Source organism: Ammodytes marinus, assembly GCF_949987685.1.
Source record: "Ammodytes marinus genome assembly, chromosome: 9".
NCBI classification, from domain to species: domain Eukaryota; kingdom Metazoa; phylum Chordata; class Actinopteri; order Uranoscopiformes; family Ammodytidae; genus Ammodytes; species Ammodytes marinus.
The window spans coordinates 14,284,777-14,304,007 of NC_137213.1; the positions used below are offsets into that span (position 1 = coordinate 14,284,777).

Genomic DNA, 19,231 nt, shown 5'->3' on the forward strand with positions numbered 1-19,231 from the left:
GAAGCATTTTTTTTCTTACTGTCTCTCTCTATATATAATAGATATTGTATATTATTATATATTATATATAATATTAAATTATGAGCAGTATAGACTTTTTCTATGGCATTTGATTGTGGCTATATACATGTTTTAGGTGAAGAATGCCACCAACAAGCCTTTTAAACTCTTATGTTCCATAGAGAATAGATTACTATCATAGGAGATTGTGCTGATGAACGCCTTTAAGACACAGTAAAATAAATAAATTGTGAAAAAGGGAAAGAAAAATATCTAAATAGGGTTGTTGTTTGCTATGACAGTCAGCATAGCAATGCTATTCATAAAATGGGTGAACAATGACAACTGAAATGTCAGCTATATAGAGATACAAAGATACAATCAACTGCCTTTTGAGGCCTCCTGGCTCTTTTTCATCCCTTCTGTATGTAAAAAGTGATTAAAACCACCCAATTCAGTAGCTTCTGTTGTCCAAGTGTAACAAAACTAGACGCTTGAACATGTACAAATAATCAAGTTCCCTCTTCTGTTGATCTTTTTTAATTGAATAAGCACAGTTGTCTAAATAATGAGTCAATTCAAAGCCTCATTGTAGCAAAAGGCAACATTAAACACTTGTCTAGTGTTTTTTTTTAAACGAGCAATTAGCTCATTAAAGTAGAGCAGATTTAAATATATATATTTAAAAATAAAAGGCTCTCCTGTCCAAACTAGTGACAAGTATAAGGTCACTCAATACAGCATTGGTTAGATGCCGGAGACGTTACAATAATCAGAAACTGCAATGCTACACATACTAATCCACATGTATTCTTTTTCTTTTCTTTTTGGATTGATGTACAGCAAAACTATCACAACAGTGTTATGTAACTCAGTTCAACACAGGTCAGAAAACCTTTTTTCCGACACATTTAACTTTACTGATTGTATACCCTAAAGTGACCGCGTGAGGAAAAAAAACTAAACCCACAAAATGAAACATGAATAAATCAACACTGATGCCTTGACATGGCACTTAAACCTGAGTTCTGTTTTGGAAGTGGTCTCTTTTCTTCTTCTTCTGATGATAGTACTCTATTTCTATTCAGGCATTGATAAACTATACTATATGTTTTTTGAGTTATACGGCTCAACCATTTTTTCGGTTAAATACATACATTATTTTCACAGTTTGCTGTCGAGTCCCCGGATGTCCCTTCCCAAACTCCCCCCTCCCACCCCACACCCCCCCCCCCCCCCCACACCCCTACGTTATGGTGTCAACAGGCAAACTCCTCAAAGTTGCCTAGAGTCGGGTGACGAGGTAACATGTTCGGCGTGAATCCGAGACTGTCCGAGTGACTCCGGAGGGTGTCACAGGTGCTCTGCAAAACAGAGGGAAGGGAAGGAGGGAAGACGAATTCAACCGGGTTAAGGGAGGGGCGATGAAGGGAGTGATGGTGATGATGAAGGAAAGAAATGAGCCCACAGGTAAAATGGGAGCGTCGGAAACAGTGGACAGGCGTGAGTAAAATGTTAAAAAAAATACAAATAAAATGTATGTATGTGGTGAAGGAAAATTGTGCAAAAACCAAAGACGAAAAAAAAAAGAGGTTGATCATTATTTACACACCACACAAATGATATATAATCGAGGACAATGAATGACACAAACATAGGTGGACAGTGATGAGGTAATGAAAACAGATTGGGAAGTTCCAAGACCAGCCACATCGCATATGTTCACAGTAAGTGAAAAGAGAGTTTAACAGGAAATCATGGAGGAAGGTGGGGAAGAGATGAATGAAAGGAGGGAGAAGAGAAAGAAAAACAGCAGATTTTAAGTCCTGTTTTTACACTAGCATGTGAAATTGTTATAATTTCGAAGTGGAATCAGGCACATATGTCTGCCTGCATGTGCAGAGGTGCTCGCTTAGTAGATAGATAACTGTTGTGGATAACAACCCGTTGGCAAAAATGGCTATTCCAGCAGACAAAGGAACCATTTATATTTTGTGCAAACTCACTGCATGCAGACCTGTGATAACATCACAAAGCAATGCATCTAGTGATGTTATCTGGCTTGAGCCTCGACTGCATTGCCTCTAAATGGCCCTCTGTGTGAAACAATCAGATCTCACGGGGTTCATCTTTTTGTACGACAATTCAATAAACACGTAATTTGTTTTCACAGGAGCACTTGGCTTTTTCCTATGGGGAATAAAGCATCATTATTCAGCGAAAGGAGAAAGTATTGCATAGTGCAGAGAATAAATCGTTGTGCACCTGGAGAATCCAACCAACTCGTGTCTTCTGTGGAGCCGATAAACACAGAAACACACTAAACTAACCTTTCCTAACATGATGGCAGATATTGAAACGCTCTCTGCAGCTGCATAATCAGCCTTTTTCTTTTGTAGTTAACCGTCTACTGAAGCCAACTAAGTCATTTGTAGCCACCTAGGAAATGATAAATGAGATGGTCTCGAGTATGTATGAAAGAGAGGGACAGCATGGCAGGGAGAGTCTTTTATCAATGGGGTGTGCTACCTGGGGGCATGATTAGGCGTGACACCAGGGCTGGTTGGGTTCTCTGGAAACTCCTGGAATAGACATGATGAAAAGAAAGATGGGTGAGGGTGACTGAAATGAAAATAAAAACACAATGCAAATGCTGCTAATAAACTTGCGAGGGAATACGGCAAGTGAGCGTCTTTACCCCTCAGCGATATGCTGTAATTAAATATTGAAGTTTAAAAATACAATCTTTTTTTTCTCTCTCAAAGGCAGAGGAAATAACTCTCCTCCAGCAGTGTTGACGGTCATTGAAAGGAATGTAAGTCAACCTTTAAATGTATGACTTTATTGTTGGGTTTGTTTGAGGGGAGATGTGACAATGGACTAGTTGAAAAACGGTTATTGAATATGAGAGGAAGAAGGTACAAAAGGATGGTTTATTGCAAGCAAAATAATATATGACATGAAAGAGGAAGAAAACAGTAAATATCTCACTATGTAAAGCTCCAGTAAAAGCACATGCTGTTAATATCAGCCAGTTAAATAAATGCTTCTTCTACTAACACAGACTGACTAAAATAACCTCCTTCACAATTAAGTTTGCTTAAATGAAAAAAATATCTCCACTGCTACAAAACAGAATAAACAACTTTTTTTTAATCATCTTTTCTTCCATATCAGCCCACACACCAAATCCTGAACTCAAGGCAGCTGAGCATGCAAAAAACACAATCCACATGCAAAGAGACAAACCCATGGCTTTTTTTCTTTACCAAATGAAAGAAAAATTATGTTTTTCTGTTTGATGTCGAATTGCGGGTTATGAAAAAAGTATTGGGCTTGTGTGACACACAAAGAACAAGACCTTGCATTTCAAAGAGTCTGCCAAGAGGGCTGGATGCACAGTGGTAGATACAATATCCTCAGGGACAAAAATAAACTAAACCCACTAAATGCTTTTGATTAACACTGCACCAGAAAAGATTTGTCAGTGCTTCCACCCCCACAGTGAGCTGCTGGATTAGTGTCTTATTTTGACTTGAGACATGACCAGGGGTCCCCATGAAGATTAAGTCATTGGTTACTAAAGCGTGTTTTTTTTAAATTGTTCTATTTGTATTGAAAGGAAATTGAGGTTCTTTTTTGAGAATTTGACAAAACAGTGATTTGTGATGTCATTTTTGAGAATAAGAATTATTGTTTGAACTTAAAGCTATGCTCCTTTTTTCAATTTTTTTTTATAGCATGTAGCTCAACGTGTAAAGTAGTAAGTCGTTAAGATCTACTTCTGCTATATACTTATTAAGTTGTCCAGATACCGGTACATAACTAAATAAACATTTAGAGACAATAATCTGAAAATAAAGTTGACCCAAGTAACTTCCATGCGGGACTCCTTTATTTGCTATCGGAGTAGATACTCGCTTTGTGCTGCTAACATTCCATCCAGGTGAGAACTGAAAATAATAATCGGAAGTATTTTTCTCTGCACAGTGAGAATAATCATGGTTCTACCACTGCAGCCACTAAAACCTGCCTTTGCATCTTTTGGTTTGGCTTGATTCAGTAACATTTGCTTTGAAGATTACTGATACTCAAAAGGTGCATTTGAGTTATAAATAATTCCTAGACTGCTCTGTATAAAGCTTACATAACAGTATGCAGGAGAAGTGGAGCTGCCTCTGGACACGGTGTGTTAAACCCCCGGGCTTGACAAAATGCTGTGATTTAGGGCAGGGTAGAAATGCCTCACATTACTCTAGTTTTCATTTTGATGTTAAAATGAGTTATTATTGCCTCGAAGGCTTAGAAAATGAGTTGATCATGAAATGTTAATACAAATCTGCGGACCTCTTAATCTTGTTCTGCTTTATGCTCATTCTTTATTCCGCTCTCACATATACACTAAGCGATAACACCCGAGTACAGAAGCAGTTTTTCCTGCACTAAGTGAACTGCAATAGCATGATTAAACGGTGACATTAAACAAGCTACTGTGCATTGTATAAATATCGAAATGTGGTTGTTTTGTGGGATCAAGGGTTTATAACCTCTGCATTAAAGGGCAGTTTACGAGCCGTAGTAAAAAAGTTAATCGTCAGCAGGTCAGACAAGGGACTCACTTCTACTTGTCCATGCATTGTAGTTTAAGGCAACTCGGGTAGCAAAACACTTGAAAACAGCTTGGACAGAGGGGCTTACAAAGTCAGTTGGCCCCTTGTAAATACTCATCTGCATCTGTGAAACTATTGTAGATTTGTGTCATTACAGAGAATAATTTGTGCTGCTTTTCCATAATATTCCCCATGTAAATACAGAGTACCGTATGGGCGAAATATTAGATGAAGTAATTATGCATTCGTACTTTGTGATAAAACTATCTTCATCCATTATTAATGACTATACTTTCCAGCACAATACATTTTTTCTGCATAATAAATTAAGGTAATGATGACACATTGTGGTATGGCTCTGCTTTTTTCTCTCTCTCTGGTGCTGTCTATCAAAAGCATTTCCAGTATTAGCCGCCTGTTTTGTTGTTGTTCCAAAGCTCAACAAATATCACACCACATTCATTCCATTCCATTCAATCAAATGCATTCGGAGAGACTAAAAATTACCAGATTGTCGCTCTGACACCGCTGTGGTCGTTTCTTGCGTATGAAGTAGCCCAAAACCTTATCCTTGAACACCTAAATGCAGAAACATCAGAAACCCGTTAATCAATGATGGAATAACTCATGGTCAGTGACATTAAGAATAGACATTAGCAGTACATTTACAGCATTATATCAAGTAAATTTGGTTTATTATGCTTATTTATATTGGTTCAGAGAGTCAGATGAGATGACTAATGCCTCCCTCACCTCTGTACATTAAATAAGAATAAACATATGGGTAACAGTTCACCGCAGCTAGGTAATTAACAGGTGTTATCTTGTTTATTTCACCCATACAATAACCACAGTTAAAAGTTGTGGTTTTATTTGAGGTTCTATGGTATTTTATCAAAGGGAGCCGTTATCAGGCAACAAGGTATTAGGTACAGTACAGTACAGTACATAAGGTACTGCTCCAAACCAAGTAGAGAAATATTTAGAACTGATCTTTGACTTTTTGGACCTGGTGTTGATACAAGACTCAGTGAGCATTACAGTCCTATACTTAAAGCTAAAGTGCATTACTTTTTCATATAAATGAATGTTGGTTACAATTAAGCCATCATCAAACAAGTTGATACAAAGTTGATTAAGCCTATCCTGACAGCTGCACAAAACGCTCATTGCATTTCTCAGTATGGCAGCGTTAACAAACTGGTGTTACCCCTTGACATTTGCACAGAAGCTCAGAAAAATCCCAAGACACACCCACTACATTTTACAGTTGTTGATTCTACTGCTAAGAAAAAACCTGGCCGTACAGCAGAAGGTATACAACCCGTGCGCGAACACACTCAGAAATCCTCATGGGGGAAACAGAAGTAACTCACTATAGCTTTAACTATTTGCCTATATATACACAGGGACAAGAATAAACTAAATTATTGTTTCCATTTTAATTGGTGAAAATTGTCACTTTACCTCATATAGGTAGTCAAATATTTCCAGTATTGTTAAAACACTGGCTCCGATGAACAGCCCCATCTGACCTCCAATGTCACCTAGATGAAGAGAGATTAACAGATATGGGCAGGTACAGTAATTGAACAATGGTGTGTTAAACCATTCCCTGAGCTGTCACTTCTCATTTGGTATCTCTCAGAGTAATCGGAGCAGAATTGTCAAAAGTGTCCATCCAGCCCCTACTTGTCATCAGACCCGACCGGGCTGCCCTTGCAAGAGCATCAGATTATGAAAATGTGGTTCAGTCTGCTTCAGAAGTTCAAAGAGGAAACCTCAACGCACCAGGCGTGAACACACGATGTGAAATGTGCAGGTGGGGGCCCGCTGAGAGTGCGGATACAGAGGTCAACCACATTCTTTCTGTCACAATGATCCCAAAAACTGTGAGAGTCTTACCTAGAAGGCCTGCAATTTCATAAGCCTTCTTTTGCTCAATCTTCTCATAATTCAGAGCTTCAAAGAAGATGTCCAGGACCAATAGATTTTCTCTGGAGAGAGACAGGACAGATAAGAGCATACCCAATACAGTTTATTTCTAATGATATAATATTACATCAAATGAAACATTCCCTGAATAACACCCTTTCATTATTGTTACATTGAAGGTGAACGATGGAGACCCAGGTCACGCTACACCACAGAACAATACATCCATCCATCAGCAGAAAACAGACAAAAAAAAGCTGAGCACTGAATAACTGACTGCTGCCAAATAATACTTACCCTATATATTGCTCAGTTTTGTTGAATTTCTTAGCCAGATATTTAGCAGATGCCTTACTGGGGATCTTAACCATGGACAGCTCCTTGCCATAACGAGTCATGTTGCAGGGGGTCTCACAGACACAGTAATCGTTGTCTTTCTCTACCAAAAAGTCTGTGAATGATCAAAGTCGTTTAAAAATAGTGTGATCACTGCACATATTCAAACAAACCTTCGCACACAGGCTCTCAGTTTCTGCTAATAATATCTCTGCACACAACAGAAAATGTCTAGATTTGCTGCCATCGTTCACTTTCTATTAATGCAAATAATGACTGAAGCTATAACACAGATGAGGGAAAAGAACTCTATATGGGATATACTGTATTTGGCAAAGACGGATCAAAAATCTCCCTAATGGAATTTATAAACAATTATTTGATTTTGAATATTTTGAATAATATTTGAATTCAGACATGAATGCAAAGCTACAGTATAAAACTATCATTTCATACTTGTGCAAGTGAAGTGTGTGGGCTCACCTAAAGCTGGGTCAGCACAGTCTTTGTACTGCTCAGGCGTGCAAACTGTTGAGGTCCCTGTTTGAAATAATAAAAAAGGTAAATCATTTACATAAAAAACACAAGTATTTGCCACATTTTTGAATGGGTAAAGTATTTGTGAAATCATACCAGGCATGTGAACCATCCTGCAGTTGCAATTCTCCAGCAGGTACCGGGTTTCACAGTCAATGCGGCAGGCGGTGATGCTATACGTGGAGAAGTATTCAGAATCTATGGGAGTAGACTTGCAATCTCCCCAAGGCGGAGGGAGGTACTGAAGCTGAAAGAGCAAACAGCACAGTTCCCCTCAGTTGATCACGCACAGGTCAGGATTACAAGGAATAACAAATGTCAGGCCAAAAAGTACAAAACAAGACAACAAGCGGACAAAAACCCAACGCACACGTCTCAAACATTAAAACATAAATACATGGGAAAAAAATATAATAATTTAAATGAAAATGTGCCGTGTGACGATATTGGCACAAAATGTCCAATCAGACCAACATTATTGCTCATGTACTGTATAGCAGCAAGCAGACAACATGCAGACCATTACTGATGCAGTTCAAGTCCCGGGTAAGAAGCAGAATACCATGGGAATAGAGACAAGCTTAATAGAAAACTTTAAAATATGTAGTTTCAGACAGGACACCACAATCAATGCACACATTTTACAACCTTGAATACAGAACAATCAACAATTTTACAGTTTTTGAATGAACAAATACATGAATAGTACTGAATTTAACATAATACAGAACAGTGGATCCTATTGTATAGTACAGTTTGAATTATTTAATAAATCCTAATGAATAAACTCATCAGAAGCGTATACAAGTGGTTTTACTGTTGATTAACCGTTAAGATTTTTCTTATTCTAATCCCATGAGTTAATTACAAAACTTCCAAACTACCCTGACTGCATAGCCTTGTGAATTTTACAATGAAGTGAGGATGTTGTGTAAAGTCAGTCTAAAACTCATTAAAAAGGTGAAGAGCAGGTCATTATGTCCAGGAGTAACCCAGGGAATTTGAAATGAATCCACTAATGACTCAGGAAAATGTAATGCCTGAATTTTGGGTTTTGGTTCACCCTAAACATTATACCCATGGTGGTCATCTTAAAACTGCAGCAATGCACCCTGTGTGTGTGTGTGTGTGTGTGTGTGTGTGTGTGTGTGTGTGTGTGTGTGTGTGTGTGTGTGTGTGTGTGTGTGTGTGTGTGTGTGTGTGTGTGTCACAATGTTTCTTCTTTAAGTCTTGTTTACAGTAATGTATGGTAATGCATGCCTACTACTTATTTTCATGACTAAAACTAAACCAATTATTTATAAAGGCCACCAGTTCTTGCTCAGGCATTTGAGCAGTAGTTTCTAATTGCAGTGGGAGCTAGCCAACGATCAATGCCAAAGGCTTCTTCCTGACAAATTTCACAGGGAAAATGATGCTGCGATTGTCACATTACAGCTCATTGTGATTCCAAATCATTTCCGCCAGCTCTAACCAGGCTAAGCCTGACAATCTAATGGTCATTTAGTCGATAGGAAGTGACAGCGATAGAGTGAAATTCATTGAAGGAGTGGACTTGGCGAATATGATTAATCCTTTATTGGACTCCATTTCTAGCCCAAAGACTCTCAAAACTGGAGTTACACCAGGAATAAAACCCTTGTGCAATAAATGTTGGACTTCAAATTGATACCAGAGTCCTCATGGGTATTAATACTTAATAAGTCCCAGTGTCTGTACCCTCCAGGTGACATTAAGCAGCGGTCTAGTGGATCGCCCCAGCAACTGATAAAAGCAAAACAAAAGCAAAACCTATGTGAACGAAACCATACATAGTATTGAAAGGGTAAAGCCAAACAATCGCTTTGATGGAGATACAGACTCAGATGAATGGCTTATAGCTGAAATGAAACCCATACGCTGCTGCTCTCTACTGATATCTATTAAACAGAGGATGGTGACAACAAGGACGGACTGCAGATGTTGTTGCTTCAGCCACACAGAGGCGAGGCAGAATGAACCATTCCTCAGGGTGGGTGGGGGGGACCAGCAGAAGAAAGGTGATGGAACTTGATGATGGGTGTGTAACTCTTTAACAATACATTCTTTCTGGCATGCAGCAAGCCCATACAGTCATACGCTACCCTCTGCTCTTGGGTGCAAACAAACGTTTGGAAGCCGGGGGCGACCCCGAAGCCCAGCCCATGGAGGAAAGGAGGCTCTGACTGAGTGTGAAGCTGTACCTTAATGCCGGCCTCATAGGACGTCTCATCTAGGGCGAGGGGTGAGGGAACACAGCCCATATCATTATCAAAATAATTAAGAGCAACAGCAAGGCAAGGGACAAATACAACTCCCAGGGGTGCGTGAAGACTTTGCAGCTTTGGTTCACTGGTTGGTTGTCATTCAGCCATTTTTCTTCTTACATCCACTTGAGCTTAAGTGAAGACACGGTCCAGTTTCAACCATTGCATGATTCTAGTCCAAGATTCGGTGATGCAGTCTTCATGGCTTTCTGAGCTCACAAGTCATTAGCTCCTGTTAAAAATGAAATTCCTCCAACAGAAGCATTACAAATAAAATACTTTAAAATCATCATCATTGCTTCAGCCAGCTGTCCATTATTACACTGAAAAGAGTGTCACTGTACTCGTAGGAGACTGACTGAAATGAATGACGGCCAGGCTTTAATGACAGTCTAATTAATTTGGCACATCTTTTAGTTCATAAACATGTCTTTAAGCTGTCACTAGTGTGGGTGCTCGTGTCATGATTATAAATGGCTATCCATCCACTTTCGCTTTCAGGCGGAAACTATGAGATGGTAATAATAGATCAGATTCCCTTGTTTGAGATGGCTGAATGATGATACACTTGGGAGCATTTGACAACACCTATACAGAAAAAGAGATGGAGAGTGAGACAGAGATGTTACATATTCAAGACTGCTTTCCAAAAATAATAAAATGTGTCATATTTGTGGTGTCCAAGTGTCTGTTTTTTGGAGATTCAGTCTCAAACATCCCATATTATTTTGCTACAACAAGGTTGGAAGATGTTATTTGATCATTTAGCTCCGGCTCATGAATTGACCAACACCATTAACTTTAGGAGCAAAACCATTTAAGTTATGCTTGATTAATTGTGAAAATAATTAATTTAATTTACTGCTGGAGCATCCATTACTTCAAGACTTCACAGGGATTAATTAAGTTGTAGACATTTTAATGAGCCTGCAGCACAATACAAGAATACACTTGATCTCAAAGGTAATCATTTCAAAACCCGCAACCATTTTCTTGCTACGTTCCATGTATTTAAATTTTTCCCGGAGGATGTTCCCACTATTTCTGATACTGTTTCTGTTTGGAAATCAAAAGACTAGGATTTGGCTTTTGTGCTATTCCAGTGAAAGCAAAAGAGAGCAATTTGAATGTGTTCTCTTGGCAACATCACATAAGTGCTGTACACTTGGATTAGATTTAAATAGGAAATCCATGTGAGCTTGGTATTATGACCATGCACTCAGGCTTTACGATCAATGCAGGGTTAACTTTGATCTACTTTTCCTCCTTCACTGACGGCAGTGTGAAAAAATATCTGAGGACTGATTTTCTACATCAACAACCCTGACACAGGACTTTCTGCTTCCATTTCTGTTGGTAAAGTTAAACTAATATGATGAGAGATGCATCAGGATTTTTCTTCCAGTGCATTTAAACATCACAAACATGATGATTTTAACATATTTCCTTCAAGATGTCTTCAGAAGTCAGTTTTTTATTAGGAATCTTTAAAGTGGCGCCAAGGAACTTTCAGTTTGTGTTTATTATAACCGCCCCTTTGGACAAAAGCAGTAGTGTTTTTACAACACCAGCTGATCTAAAGGTTTTTTCCTAGGTGGTACCTGCACAGAAACATTAAGAAAAAAATTGTTGGCTAATTGCTGCTGCCAAGATTACATTATAGCAGTTATTTCAGTGGAAAAAAATGTTTTTATAGTGTTTAACATTACTTCCTAGAAAAAACGTATTGAAAGGATGTTAATTATAAAGAAAATTATTAATTCTCTCTTCAAACACTTTGATATTGTTTTTTATAAAGAGTTAATGGTTGATCATTAAAGACTGCAAACCCTATCTGTGTTCATTCTCTGATTCCTAAAGTTTTACTCTGCCTACTCTTTGAATGCGCCTCAAGAGACAGTTTTCACAGTATTCAAATAAGCTCTTATCATGTTTTCTTCAGTAAAGCAAACACCCTGAGCTGCCAGATATTTTGCCTGCTGTGTAGTCTGATGTTCTTCTGGCTCAAATAAGCGGAGTATTCTTGTATGCTCGGATCCAATCATCACCAAAGTCCCTGCTTTCTCCATATTTCTTAGCTGCTATAATTTCTCAGTTAATTATTTCTCTACCCAAAAATCACTGGGTGTTTATTTACTACCTTAACTGCACATTTCCCTCAGCAGGTAAAAGCAATGATCTGATTTTGCTCCCGGCTCCCTGATGCAGAGGTAATGGCCACTGGCTGGCGAGGATTCGGGGAAAAAACACAGAATGAAGCAGAGCAAAAAGAAAGTCGAGGTTTGGAGGGGGAGGAGGCTAAACATTAGGTACCAGTTGCTGCTGACACGACACAAAAGTTTGAAAACCAGGGGCCACACCAAATCCCAGTTGGTCAATGAAGGGCGGCTCGTCCTGGCTGTGGATCTGAACCTTGATGCCTGCTTCGTAGGAGGTCTCATCTGTGGATACAGCACGCCAGAAAAATGTAACTACAAGTACAGTCTCCGGTGGAAACCCGTTTTTTTTTGGTCTGGTACTGATACTTAATGCTCCTCGGCCCATGCTGAAAGCTAAGACACTTAAATGTTAGTGTGGTGGATGGTTATTGAAACATATTTACAACCCAAGCTTAAGTGCATGCTGTATACTTTATGAAGGTAGAGTACAGGGGCTTTGTTGTCTGTCATAAATTGGTGAATGCAATTTAATTGACGTGATGTCAGGTGGAGATATGGAGAAACAGTTTAAGATAATATGCTATCAAACAAGTTAGATAGAACATCACTTTTGTCCGTCACAAATTCTGCAGGCATTTATCAGTGACTGACTGAGCAGACCTGGGATCTGGTTATCTAAAGTGATACATCCACAATTATTGGAAATGATGATGGGCTAGAGGACGAACTGGGATTTCCAGGGTAACCCAACAAATTAAGAGACTTTCAAAAAAGGGTTATTCAAGTTAAAGGTTTCTGTAAATGTCAGAAAAAGCTAAACTCACCTGTCTCTCCCCAAACAGGCAGGTATTCATCTTGCTGAATGTCCAACATGATCTCCAAGCCGTTTCCCGTGCCACCTTTTAACGTGGTCAACAAAGGGTTGCCATCTAAGCCCGAGTTGAACGTGTAGCATTTTCCGTAGCGTGTGTAAATCTGCAGGGGGGGAGCATAAAAATAACAGGAGCGTGAATGAAAAATCAAACCTTTTCCTCTGTGTTGTGGTAAAATGTGCACTTGTATGCGATGTATAACATGAAAGCTTGTAATTGTGCTGGAAAGCTAATCATTGCAGAGGTTTTGGGAACATGAGAGAATTAGCAGAACCGACCTCAAGCTTGCAGCACCTGGCTCTGATTTGAGGAATTAATGAGCGTTCTTTAGCAGCAGCAGCTATCAATCAATGTAACAAGAGTGAACGTAGTATTATGCCACCATTAAATAAGAAATATCTGAGGCTCTGGACACACAAACAAAATCTAATTTAGGTTTGTAAAAGACATTTGTGTGACTTGACTTCTGAAGAGACTGTGCTTGTGCCAGTAAAGCTCATGAGTAGTTAACATCTGAGTTGCGATCACTAAAGTAGCTTCGCACCAAATATCTTTTTGATCTAATTAATCGAGTTGACTTGGATTATTTATTTTGAGTTTTTGCTTTTTGGCTTAAATTGTTGGATTTTCACAGAGATTGGAATCCTCTGACAATAATAATAATGGATAGGATTTATATAGCGCTTTATTCCCTAAGGACTCAAAGCGCTTACAGGGTTCCAGGTTCCATTCATTCACACACAGTCATACCGGTGGTGGTAAACTACGATAGTAGCCACAGCTGCCCTGGGGCGAATATATTTCATAAAACTGTATCATGATTTTTATTGTTTTTCATTTTAAATGATACTACTGAGTCTGGATAAAGAGCAAGAATGCTTAACATTCTAAATACAGCTTGAGTAAATCCGAGATACATCTATCAATTTGAGGTACGACTATGATACTGTAGAATTATCACTTCACACACACTCTGAGGAGCAAGTATACCTATACCACATGCATTTCAAAACAAAGTAGAAACCTGCAGTGTTAAGAACTTCTAGAAACTGCTGGCATATTAGTTTTATACCAATTCATAATTATAAAAGTATGGTTGAAACAAGAGAATACAAAAGAATAATTAAAATCACATACATTAAGATTTTTTAAAGCCAATATCACAAATGAAACAAATTGGCTTTATTTGTGATTTCAACATCAATTATACTTTTTACTATACTACTTTCTAGAATTAGCTATTCAGTTGATCATAAAACTCCTACTGCTAATACCTTTTTTGCTTCCATATGAAACCATTTATGTATATTTGCTACAAGGAGCCATACTTCCCACATTAATATTCATAAAATATTCTTACTTAGTCAACAGGAATACATAATTCACTGTAGAACCCTGTCCCTGACAAAATAAACTGCAGCTGCTGGGATAAAAGAAAATAATCTAATGTTTGATTTTTACTACCCAAAGTGGTAAGGTCTTGGATAGAGGGCTGCTGGCAAAAAAAACTCAACCGGCATGGCAAAGCTGATCTCAGGAGATCAAAGCCAGTGGTCCATGTCCAGATTTAGAGAGACTTACAAGCAGCTCAGACAGATAAGAGAGCACATTGGTCCTCTCCCGCTGCTCGCCTGAGGTCTGCAAAGTGACAATAAAACATTGTTTTTTGATTTAGATTTAAGTTGGCCTTCAATACTGTTTCCAAAGAGGTCGAAGCTATGTACTGGTTTGTCCAAAAGAGGGAAGCCACCGTGGACAGCTGACATTTTGTACTGTGAGGAACTTTGCATTTCACCAAGATGGATGGTGGATTCTAGGTGCTCAGATCTCTGCATGCATGTATATTTTTCACTGCAGAAGTTTCTGCATTAGCCTTTAAAATGCTTTCAGCTGATGTCCTAAGATGCCAGTTTGAGTGGAAAGTATTTGACAGAATTATTACCATTCGTGAAAGTGTGAATATGGTTTGCAAATGCCATCCACTTCCTCTAGCATTCAGTGCATATTTAAAAATGAATGTTTGGTAGACTCATGTCTCAAGTTTTAAATGGCAAACTCAACTGCAGTTTTAAGACAAGACCATATACTCGGTAAGCCCTCCAGATGTTCAATTAGAGAAGCTGAAATTTTAATTTGTACTGATTTACGGCATCTGAATTATTAATGGTACAATTATTCTTCCTTAATATTGTTGTCAGAGGTTATAAAGAAAAACACGGAGAAGCAATTGGGTACTCGCCATGGTGAGTAAAAATGAATGAGATATCGAAAGCAGATAGCAAAATCACTGATAATTACATGACATTTTGTCCCCGACACAACATGAAGATAGCACTACATTTGTTTCCCTGAGATGCTCTTTGAAGATATAACATTTAATAAGGTAAACACTGTCATGTTTGAGTGGAAAAAATATGACAAGCTTGACTGCAGCTTTAAAAGCATCCACACCTTAACAACACCCTGAGAGAATGCTTGCTTACATGAATTATTAATACACCTTGTAAACAACATTCATATCACACCTGACAGACCCCGTATTTCTCTCTGTACATACAGTGCTGAAGTTTTTGTAGGTGCAGGTTTCCCCACGAAACCTGCACTCCAGCAGCATGTCCTCCAACTGGTGCCCGAGGCGTCCCATCATCTCTGTAGTGTTGACGCGGTAACCAGGGGGCGGACTGTAGTCGTTGAAGTCTAGCAGGCTAAGCAGACCCTGCTTGTGGCTGTCTCTGAGGATGGACATGCTCCTCTCCATAACAGTGTGATTAGGATACATGAGGTCCATCCAGTAACCGCTGTGATACAGGTCATCCCTGGTCAGAGTGGATACGCGGAACACATTCTTATTACATAAAGTAACAGCCGGGAAGGACATGTTGTGAGCCCACACCATGTAGATCTTAGTGATGGCAGGGTAGGACATCAGGTAAAAAATACGATTCGAGGACCAGGTGAACAGGAGACTGACACAAACAAAGAAGGCCATAATCCAGATGACCCGCTGCGGTTTTGACTTGTCCGGAGAAAAGACAAACTTCAAACCGTGAATCTTGGTCCGCGTTATGAAATTCACTGTGATCTCTTTTAACGATGGTTTAAGTGAGCTGGACTCCACCGGAGGGTTTCGGAGAGGGGTCTCTTGGGCATCCTTCAGTTTGTGTGGCCCCAGGGTGATTGATTCAGATGTCGCTGCTTCAACCATAATTGCTTGAGTCAAGGCACTTCCTTACCAAATGCTGTTTCTTAGTAGCCCACAGCAGACATCCCCAATTTACACACAGCAGCTTTCTCCATCTCCAGGTTTATGTCTCACACATTGGAGGTAGCGAATGGAGTCCCAATGTGCAGCTGTCCCACTGTCAGGCTTGACAATTATTTTCCGTGAAGATATACTGAAGCAAAGGAACTGTGCTCCTTAGGGGAGGTAACATTGATTTACATAATGATTCCTTTATGAGAAAAACAGCTGAATCACCCCATTAACAAAATCCATCCAGCGTAACCATCAGCAGTCCTTCATCAATGGATAAATGGAGGTGGTAATTACAGATGTAAGCGACGACTTCACTCCCAGAGGCAATCACTTTGAAAATCCGGAGAGGCTTACCCCTGTTGCTCAGATCTTTCACTCCTCCATGTCCCTCTCCAGTGCCAGACAATACTAGCCGATTTTGGTGGTCTTTCTCTTTGTGCAGTAGCTGCCCAGAACCCAACTCCTCCCTTTTTCCACAGATTGAGGAGAGGCTTTAGTCTGTTGACTTGCAGCCTGCAGGAAGGAAAAAAAGGCTTGTTGCTTTCATACACACGCTCTCTACAGTCGAATGGAGAGTGAGGTGGAGCCAGTGGATTAAATTGTTTTCCTCCGTGATGAAGTAGACCTACAATAGAGGCGAATTAGAACTAATTCTGATAAAGAAATTAACGCACAGAAAAATCGACTTAACATTGAACATTCTGCAGCATCCTTATTGATCAATATATCTCTATAATTGATAACTGAAGGGAGCTAGGTAGTTGGAGAAAAAGACAAAAAAATTCTCTTTTAAATGTGTTTCCACATTTCCGCAACATGCCTATTTCTTTCTAGCAACTTATTTTATTCTTAGAAACAATCACATTTGTTATTTTAAATTTTAGAAAAGAGTTTTATCTTTTTGTTAGAAAAAAGTCCAATCAAAGTGAACAGTGGGCTCTATTTTTGGAATCAACAAAGAAAACTACTGCAGTTTTACAAAGAGGAAAACATTACTAAAGCTGCCTGGTTTCTCCACTTATTGACCGGCTGCATTGAATTCCTTTATTCTAGTTTTCTTTGGAACATGTCAATAGTTACGAGGTGCATTTAATGGGTGAGTACAGGCTCCTGCTCATTTGAGACCAGGGGTCTCCTGGTCTCTGAATTGTGCCTGGTCAGCAGTTTGGTCCTAGGCTCATTTTCATTAGTCGCAGCTCATACCCAGAAGTCATACACAATAAATGCATTACAATCATCAATAATCTCCTTAACATTTGCTTTCTGTCATTAGACTCTCTGGATTTACAGAAAATATCAGCCTTATGTTTGAATGGACAAACATTTCTTCAGTTTTATATATATTAACTTTAGGCCTTTGTATCAATAACTAAATATTGATTATGCTTATGATGATGATTTTTTTTTTTTTTAAAGATATTTTTTTTGGCATTTTTATGCTTTATTGACAGTGCAGAGACAGAGGTGAAATGGGGCAGAGAGGGGAGTGACATGCAGAGAACGACCGCGGGTGGGAATCGAACCCGGGTCTGCTGCTGGGCCCGGCCCGGGAGGGGGACGCCTTACCAACTGAGCTAAAGGCGCCCCCCGCTTATGATGATGATTAACCATCTTTTGTTTTGGACAAACCAGTACATAGCAATTTTTTCAGCAAAAATACCAAATTGTCTACAGTTTCAGCCTCTCAAATTGTGCTTTTCCTAAATTCTTAAATAATGCTTAAATTGACATTCTGGCCACTTGGGGGCAGCAGAAACAAGCTGTTAACACAACGAAAAAAAGTGACCATTTAGAGCAGTACAACAAGCTTTCAACATAATTCTAAGTTTATGAAGATGATGTAGAAACTGTGTTAGTGTTAGCAAACATATGTGTATTAAAACATATATACTGTGTATTTTATAGCTATATTAGCATTCATTTTGAGGGATAACTGTGTCCCTGATGAATGTAAGTCTAATATTGACTTTCCTTTTAGCTCGGTTTTTGGTCTCTAACAGCTTGTGAGAGTCATACAGTATCTGTCTCTGCTTGTATGGACAGAGGCTTGTACTTAACTTTATTTGTCTTTACTGAGTATAGTTGATTTTATTGAGATTTCATGCTTCAAACTGCTGTCTGCTTAAAACAATTTTGATGAAGGCAATGTATGTTTTTTTTAGCTAAATCAATAATGTGTTGGGCTTTAAAGAAAAATAATTGTGTTTTTATCCAGCACCCGTGTTATTGGAAATACAACATGAATGAGTCCATTTCTATTCTACTGTGTTAAACAACAAAGCTAGCAAATCTGATGTAACAGTCTGCAATCTCGTATCTGCACTGCAGGTTTTAGAACTTTTTTGTAATATGACTTACTCACAAACTTTTTAAAACAGTTTCTGTGCGAAATCGACCTGATTTTTGTTCACAAAATCATGAATTGATCATTTAAATTTAAATCTTTCAAAGACCACATTGCAATCACCCCAGAATATAATGTGCTCTGGTGAGATGATTTTCCTTCTCTGTGAGATTGCAATCCTCCTTTTTGAATAGACATTTATTTTGCTCACATATTTCCATTGTTATCTTACTGGTGATGCAAACACATTTATCTTTGTCTCAAAATTCAAGCACGTAATTAGAAGATCATGATGTAATAAAATGTACCAGATTCAAATGAGAAGCTGATTTCTGTAAGAAGTAGGACTATATAGGGGAAGGTGGGGTGATTTGTGCATTTTGGAAGATGCAAAACCCCTTGTTTCTAGAAAACCGTGGAAGAAATTGGAAATGTGACCACATATTTAAGAAGAGCCATCCATTTGACTCATCCTGTAAAGAAGGGAGACACAAGGAATAAGATATAAGCACATTTAAGCTCAAAAAACTGTGTTTTGCCTTTCAAAGTAAAATTTCCATGATCAAGGTTTTTTGATTATTGTGTCTGAACAATTATAGACACGTTTGAAAACATTTGACACATGTTTAGTGCTTTGGTATGCTACACTTTGAGTCTATATAGTTAGCACAATGTCAACCCTAAATTGCTGCATCATGCCTATTATCCAAAATTCTGGGGATGGGGTGATTTGTGCGCAAGGGCCTGGGTGAGTTATAAGTAAGTAAGTAAGTAAAATGTATTTATAAAAGCACATTTATGACAGTTTGCACTGTCCAAAGTGCTGTACATAGTGCATTCAGTAGGTAAACAATGAAGGTACAATAACAATAACCAAAATAAAAGACGTAAAGCCCA

The 19,231-nt window shown here is 38.7% G+C and overlaps 2 protein-coding genes across 2 annotated transcripts in view; both read right to left on the bottom strand.

Moving 5' to 3' along the window:
• The window catches only part of agap3 (ArfGAP with GTPase domain, ankyrin repeat and PH domain 3), a 259,851-nt gene that overhangs the window by 30,350 nt on the left and 210,270 nt on the right, over positions 1-19,231 (bottom strand). The gene's annotated exons all lie outside the window — the stretch shown is intronic.
• asic1c (acid-sensing (proton-gated) ion channel 1c) lies at positions 1,259-15,939 on the bottom strand (the record flags this gene model as incomplete). Its single annotated transcript, XM_080033794.1, has 11 exons — positions 1,259-1,364; positions 2,530-2,582; positions 5,118-5,189; positions 6,078-6,157; positions 6,516-6,607; positions 6,843-6,996; positions 7,365-7,421; positions 7,515-7,665; positions 12,017-12,144; positions 12,687-12,837; positions 15,292-15,939. The coding sequence occupies 11 exons, from the start codon at positions 15,937-15,939 to the stop codon at positions 1,286-1,288; spliced, it is 1,665 nt and encodes a 554-aa protein (XP_079889920.1). The 3' UTR covers positions 1,259-1,285.